Source organism: Nuphar pumila, chromosome 2, assembly GCF_984573655.1.
Source record: "Nuphar pumila chromosome 2, dmNupPumi1.hap1.1, whole genome shotgun sequence".
Classification (NCBI taxonomy): domain Eukaryota; kingdom Viridiplantae; phylum Streptophyta; class Magnoliopsida; order Nymphaeales; family Nymphaeaceae; genus Nuphar; species Nuphar pumila.
In genome coordinates, this window is record NC_143250.1 from 45,341,613 (window position 1) to 45,349,811 (window position 8,199).

At 37.2% G+C, this 8,199-nt stretch overlaps 1 protein-coding gene across 1 annotated transcript; it reads right to left on the reverse strand.

Moving 5' to 3' along the window:
* Positions 1–778: 778 nt before the first annotated feature.
* Positions 779–7,303, reverse strand: LOC149845386 (serine/threonine-protein kinase BSK2-like). Its single transcript, XM_089987786.1, has 8 exons — positions 7,153–7,303; positions 6,178–6,249; positions 5,310–5,441; positions 4,821–4,906; positions 3,837–4,025; positions 3,584–3,742; positions 2,379–2,492; positions 779–1,030 (listed from the first exon to the last, which is right to left on the reverse strand). The coding sequence occupies exons 1-8, from the start codon at positions 7,301–7,303 to the stop codon at positions 779–781; spliced, it is 1,155 nt and encodes a 384-aa protein (XP_089843912.1).
* Between the last annotated feature and the right edge of the window lie 896 nt (positions 7,304–8,199).

Consider the following 8,199-nt stretch of genomic DNA (forward strand, 5'->3'; position numbering starts at 1 on the left):
TCTTAGCTGTTGATTGGATGGCTAGGATTGAATGTAAGATGAAACCCATCCTATGTAAAATGATGTGACCCGTTATCAGCTGAAATGGGCCATCTTCAACTGCATCCTCACAATGATGTAGTCAGAATTCCAGCCCCATCTCCCATTTTCTTTTCTACTGCCATCACCCCTCTCATCTAGTCTCCAGACACCAGCTCCCAAACAGAGCCTAAATTCAAGTCTTGTGGGAGATGGAGGATATCGTATAGGAATTCAGGAAGAAAAGGATGGGGAGCAGGAACAGACAGGCCTAAATGACGGACAATACTTGGGCCCAAGCCATAGCTTAGCGGGTTGGAGATGGCTCAGTATTGTTTCTTTTATCATTCATCAACCCTGTTAGAGGCTCTCGTGAACCCTCCGAGAGCAACCAAGTTGGGTAGATTCAAGGTCAACACAGCAAACGTCCACACTAAACCTATCCTCCAGAGAGAGAGAGAGAGAGAGAGAGAGAAAGACTTGTAGCAGTTGTAGGTTATTGATATTAAATGGTTGAATTTGTACACTTGCCCATGTTTCAAGCCAAAGGATGAACTCACCGCATCTTTGTAGTGTAAGTCATCGCCATGATAAGGAAAAACAGGAGAAATTTTGCTATTACCATTTACCAGCCACTCTATAAGCACACCCAACATCCCCTCAGTCCCCGTCGTGCATTTTCATCCAAACCGGTAGTCTCTCAAGAGGGGATCAGGAACAGGCCAAGGAGCCAGCGCTCATCTACTGGAAATGGGTCGGACTAACTGCGCCAGGCATTCTGCTTCTTCACTTCGAGAGCAGCTCCATCATTAAGCATGTCTTGGGCATCAGCTTCCATCCCCAGCTTGGACAGTGCGAGTGCCTGCATGTAGAAGGATGTTGGCCATTCTTGCAGGCAGACCTGTGCTTGCATGGCATCTCGTAAGGCCGACTCCAGATGCCCGTTCATCAAGTACGAGAATGACCGTCGCACAAACACAGTAGGCGATGGCGCAGACATCAATAGCATAAGCTGCAAAACATTGTCATGTGCCTATTTATCTCATGTCACATGGTAGCTTTGAAGTCTTCACTTAGCATGTCTTCACCATGAAGATATGACCCCTTAATATAGAGACAAGGCTGCCAAACCTATGTAAGGACAATCCCATCTCCTTAACTTAATCTAGGGGCCTGTTTGGGATCCGTAGCTAGGATGGGCGTTTATGGAGTTTATGCGTCTGAGGAAGTGGCATCTAGGAGGTGTAGCTGCCAAATCCATCCTTTAGTGAAAATACAAAGAAGAAAGGGCCTCACTTCCCATCCCAAATGCACAAACGCCCAATCCTAGGGCAGAGATTCCAAGCAAGACCACCATGGGCGTTTGACCAAGATTTTGCCTCAGGAACACCAAATGCATAAACCCCCATCCCAGCGCCAACATTCCAAACAGGCCCTACATCTTTTCTTGACCTTGGTCATTTATTTTGTGATTAGTATCCCTTTCAAAACTTGTCATTGATAAGAGTGCATTTGTGTTTCTTCTTAATGGCCAGAGTTTAGACCAAGGTTGGCGGAAACTAGACTAATATGTGGGTAACTCATTTCCTGGTAAACCATTTCAGAAACTGGAAACCTAGCATTACCAGAATTTGTGGGAAACTTTTCAAAATGCATGAGAAACCCATTTACATCACATGGGAAACCTACTTTATGGGAGAAACTTGTTTCCCTTATTTAGAAAACATGTCTTCTATATGTTTTTTAAACGTTTCCCTTAAATAAGAATTTTTCAATAAAAAGATGAAATAATATGTTATTCAAAATTTTAATTATTTATTTAAAAACTAAAATTTTCATATATTTCCAACAATAAGAACATAACGTTCAATGAAATTAAGAAATTTCAAATTTTAGTACAATGGCATTATTTTTTATTTACTAATTCTATCTAAACATTTGCATTTAAACACTTTATTTATGATATTTAATATTTTATTAAAAGTAAGCTGATCATTCACTCGCTTATATAAAATATTAGTTTTATAGTTGCAATCATGTATTTTATAAAAAAAAAAATTATTAATTCTTATTAGTTAATATGTCAGTAAAAAAAGTAGTCTGTGTAAAACTTATAATATTTTTCATGCATATTCTCAATATTTGCACCTTTGCTCAACTCACACATATATTATCTATATATATCCCGTTATACATGGATTTTAGAAAGCCTCCTTTCCGTTTTAGTTTCCCATCCTGGCAACCTAGGTTTCGACATTGGTAATCTGTCATTATGCAATAAGTTTGGTGTGTGTGTGCAGGCTACTTTGAAGAAAACTAGAAACCCTTTAAACAAATACGAAGGGGTGAAGAGAACACACCTTAGAGTAACAATCAATGGCAGTCTTGAAATCCTTATCCCTGAAAGCAATGTCTCCAAACTTCTTTGTATTTAGCATCTCTTGAACTTGCTGAGTCCATTCTTGAAATGATAGCTATTTGGAGACATAAAACTCCATCACTTACCACCACAAAATTTTGATTTATCCAAAAAAAATTTGCTAGTGTCAAGTAAATATTGAGATGCACCTACCTATCTAGCAAAATAGGCTAAGTTGCAGTACAAAGAAATTTACAAGCTTTAGCTTCAAGCAATCAAAACATCAAAAGTAACATTTCAGGTGCAACATATACATAAATCTTATTTGTATTTGAATCACCACAACCATGAAAGAAAAGTAATTTCCAGATACGACAGATGAGTGTTTAGTACAGCAAGAATCAAATTGACTTTGGTATATTAGGAAAAAATAGGCTTACGTACATAGTGACACATTAAAAACAGCAAAATCTCGTTTTTCAAAAACTCGCAAGAATTTGAAAATTTTTCATAAATCTCTCATTTTTTTCTACAAAATCTAGGCAATAAAAAAGTAAATTAAAATATATATATATGAAAATATTAATAAAAATGCAAAGTTTTTTCACGATAAATACCTGTTTAAAACGTAAATATCGCTTTTAAATCGCAGTATTTATATTTTTTAATAAATTTTGCGATATTTTGAAAATCTGGCGAGAAATTGTCTTTTTAAACTTTCAGGCAATTTCTTGTGATATTATCGCGAGATTTATGAAAATCTCGTGATATTTGTCACTATGCTTACATAGCAGCATCAATTCTATACTAGCTTGCCACTTGAAATGGCCTACCCATCATGTTTCCTGGTTAAGTTCTGAAAAATCTATGACACAATCGGGACGAAGAAAATCCTATCAATGGTAAAATCCAGGAAGACTATCACTTAAACATCCTTAGCCAACCCCACAGCTAACCAATATTTAAAACAAGTCCATGCAGGAAATCTTGAAATAGGCCAGCAACATGGGTGAGTCAACAGGGCTGACTCACGAATTCATCCAAATTTGAGATGACTTCAGTCCCGTCTAAAACAGGGGCAGATGTAAGGGCCTAGGACCAGGTATAAGTTGGCTTAACAAACCAGTTTACAAAGCACTTATCATTATAATCCTTCAGAATCAAAACACACACACACCACTAATGTAAAAGATATATCAATGGCACCTCATTTTCTGCTCCTTCATCATCTTTATAACCAATTTTAAGCAAGATATCGTGTACAGCTGTAAGATCCATTTTTGCACAAGCTTGTCCAAGAGGAGAAAGCAAGGTTGGCAGCACTGGTGTCGATTTTGTAAGGCCCATAAGAACCTGTGACGCCACCTACTCATAGACGAAAAAGGCAAAAGTACTCGAATTATGCACAATAATATGTACAAAACAGACACTCCAACTGACAAACTTGACTATTCCATACATCAGCCTGTCTTTGAAGAGGTGCAAGGGATGTAAGAAGGAACTTATTGTTGGGTCGTTCTCTAGCTTCATACTGAAGACATTTTGAAGCCAGTCCAACCAGCTTGGTGGCATCTTCAGTAGCATACTGTCCCTCTAATGATGAATCCATCAACACTAACACATTCTTACCACGTATTAAGTCCAATGCCTGCAAAATAACAGAAATCGATTGGAATGATGGATCTAATGGACAACAAATGTCCACAAAGCAAAAAAAGAACGTTCTTTCTCAACATGATTTACTTGGAACATACAAAATAGGGAACTTAATTAAGGCTCTGTTTGGGAGCCGGTGTTGGAGAGGAGATGAGAGGGGTGATGGGAGTGGAGAAGAGGATGGGTGATGAGTGGAGTTGTCAACTACATGCTTGTGAGGATGTAGTTGAAAAAGGCCCATCTCGACTCCCATCACTCTTACCATCTCCCAAAACCTGGCTTCCGAATCCAAACATCAATGAAGGTAAATGGGGTAGGTACTCCCCATCTCCAGCTCCCAGTAATCCATAAGACCAAGATGATCTTCCACAAAAACAACATAGAAGGGAAGGTGAGAGGGTCAAACGAGTAAAAGTATTGATTCAGAAGACGTAAAGCCAAAGAAACATGACAATGTGTGAAAGGCAACCCTGTTAAGAAAAGAGGACATGATATACATGGATGAAGAGGTAATTCTGAAACAGTCTCACCTTATTTATTTTGTGCAGGTTCATGCAAAAAAGTAAAGAAGACAACAGAATAATAGCAAAAATAACAAAAGAATAAGAGCTGAACTAGATCGACCAACTAAATCACATTTCCTCACATAATATGCTTACTCTTTAGCAATAATTTATACCAAAAAGAAGCTTTAGGTTAAAAAGAAAAACGGAACCACGATCCTACACCACGAGATCAAAGTGATTAGCACCTAGCAACATGATCTGCAGAAAAGATACTCTCATACATGGCTGGGAGGTATATGCTTTCCACTCAAAAGATCCAGAAGAACAGTTCCATAACTGTAAATCGCACTTTCTGGGATTACCCTGCCTGCAACAAATGAATGTCCATATCAATTTCGCTGAAATGGACGAAATAGCTGTCTTATCTATGAAAGGTAAGCAATAAACAACATGAGATATACCCAAAAAAAAATTATTGGAGATAGAACGCATCCAAGTTACCAAGGAAATTAGATCATGAAATTATACTACTAGAATTTCTTTAGAATTGCCACAATCTTGCAATCACTTTTGCTGGAGTTATGCTTACTGGATAACTCAGTCACAACAAAAATGTAAATAGAAAAATAACTGTATTAACCATATAAAAATGCAGAAAACAAATATTATGAATCTTGCTTGCTAGAATCACACATAAAAGTAACAAGATAAACAGGATTCAGTATTTTGAATACGCTGCAAAGGGACAAAAGTAATGAGAAAAAATCTACCTGTCCGCAGAAATTCCGGTGGTGTATAAGCCAAGTTAGTACTGTAGCTTTTCCCATCTCTGCTGTTCTTCATAAGGCCAAAGCTTGACAAACGGGGATCGCCGTCCTGTGAACGAGTGAACAGTTGAATGGCTGAATTGGGGAAGATGGGCAAAAAAATAAAGCCTCAATTATGTTTCCTAGTGATTTCAAATGATGCTCAGAGTAAAAGTGGTCATCAATATTCTATGACCTACAACATCAAATTTCAAAGAATCTGCCTAAGCTCACAAAGCAAGAAAAGCAGAGAAGGCTAAGTGAAAATTTGCATCTCTTGGTCAATATGGGCACGGGGTCATTACTTTTCCAACTGATAGCCCATGGGCAAGTCAAGGCTGGTTCTTGATTGAGGAACCAAATTATCCCAACAAAAAAATAATAATCTTGTTGAGGCTATCCTACAAATTTTTGAAATCAAGTAATTCTAGAATATCTCAAAGTAAGGAATAAGCATTGATAGAACTATAGATGAGTATGAAGTTACAATCAGCTCGTTTACAAACAGATGAATTTAGAAAAGCAATTCATCATCAAGTTTAACTTCAAGAAATTTCTAATGGTGGACCAGTTATATCAAAACAGAACTGGACAAGAAAAAAGTTTTAAACCTCCATTCCGACAGTGGCATTTTTTTGGAAGGGCTACAATCAATAAAAGATATCCGGCCATTGTGTCAAGCAAAAACATGCATTAGAGAATTTAAAAAACACAGTTGGACATCAAGGAATAGATATTTTAAAAAAACTGACTGTGATATATCAGTATACCTCATCAAAAAGAACTCTATAGGCATTCAAATCGTGATAAATTCTTCTGTTTTCATCGTTACAGTAATCTAGCGACTGAGCAATATAGTATGCAACCCTCAGGCGCATCTCCCATGGCATCGGCTTCTTGTCCCCTACGACAAAGCATAAAATCACAATAAAAAACATTTACAGTAACATTAATTTTTTTTATTAGCATAATTTTAGTTTGTCCCCAAAAGATAACAACCTTCAGAAAGCAATACATGTCACCATAAACATCATTACTGCTGTGACAACAAAGCCAATTTATTTCCTTATGGCAAAGTCAGACACAACATGCTTGCATTGCAGAAATAGCATCTATGCAAGCCCACTTTTTTGCTGAAGCATTTCCATGTTTGCACTCACAAGTGGATGAAGAAATGCCCAAATGCCACTTATTTTAGCATGGAAATGCGCATTCCCCCACAAGAAAATCATGCTACTAAAACATAACTGAAAACACCACAAGCACAAACAAATGGACAAGCAGGGGCAGAGGTGAATTCCCATTTATTGGTAAAATGGAAGGGACCAGTAATCACTCCAAAAAAGGAAGAATAAATACAGAAGAGTAAATACATAAACTGGACACTGGCTAAACATGACAACCATGAACCATTAAAAAATTACTTGACAATTTTACAGAGATTTAAAAATATTAGTAATTTAGCACATTACACTTTGCATGCACATGACAGTCATTTGAGAAATCTAGGAAATCACATCATTAACTAAAAGTTTATAAGACACAGGTAATTTCACATGCAAGTCCTCCAAATCCTAGGTGCAAAGAAAGAGGGCTTGAGGAAATCATGTTTCTACATTGGAAGATTATGTGACAAAGACATTCTAGAAAATAGGGCCCATCCATGTGATGGCTCTATCATGACTGAAAAAATGTAGATTTGGAGTGATTCCTGCATGTTAACTTGTTTCAGACATGAGCTTGGTGATGTAGGGTATTATTTTCTTTCTTCTGCAAGTAGAAACACCAAACTACCTAGATGTCATGCCTGACATGAGGTTATAAGTTTCTCTGGAAACATTATAGGCATAGATTAATAGGTTCTCCAAGTTAACACAGTCATTGTCTGATGTTATCTTCAAGAAATTGGAGAAATTCCTCATGTTGACACTTGAAACTTCACAGTAACTCTGCAGCATCTTCAGAATGAACATGGATCCAAATGATGCGAGCAGGATATGTTTCTGTTCATCAAACACCCCACAAGTTTGATGAAGTAACCCAAAACATCAGCTCAATGATGTTAACATTTACTAAGAATACAAATAAATCAACCTAAATCATGTTTCTACAGATTAATACACTGATTTCCAGGATGCCTGTTAACATTTCCCATATGTCTGACCTCCAATGCGTCACTGATTCATTACTCATTTCACGTGTATTACTCTTCCAATGTTGTGAGATTCATGACAGAGTAACTCTGGATTGAAGCATGTAAATGTGGTTTGATGTTTCAGAGCAAAATTCAGAAAATTCTTCTCCCCGTTATTTGAGAATACATTGTTTTCAACTGCACAGTGAATTAAATTACAAAAATCCCACGATACCAATTTATGTAATACAACAAATCAGTCAAGCACAAACTGGATATCAGGCAAGCATCAACACCATTTCTTCACTGAGAGTATGCATCAAAATTTTCAAACGCTTGGTAATAAATCTTTGATTACTTGCTGGCTTTGCAAGTGATCACAAAATCAAAGAATTCAACAAAGTTAGGCTCCCGTCAGAAAGCGATTAAGAAAAAAGGGTCAACTGAACACCAAGAGGATATTTATTTACCACATTAATCACACAGAAACATGCACATGGGAGGAGAGTGTAACGTGATACTCTCGGTCTTCTTCTTTTTTTTTTGACGACTTATTAGACCAGTCCAACACACCAACTCATTTTTCTATTTAGAGTATCTAACATCAGTGCTGTGCGCTAAGTAGCTTAGACGCGGACAAGTCTGTACGTTAAAATTTATTACCAGAAAAAAGGAAACACTACAATAATTAAACGCGTACAGTGAAAAAGGTGCTTGGAT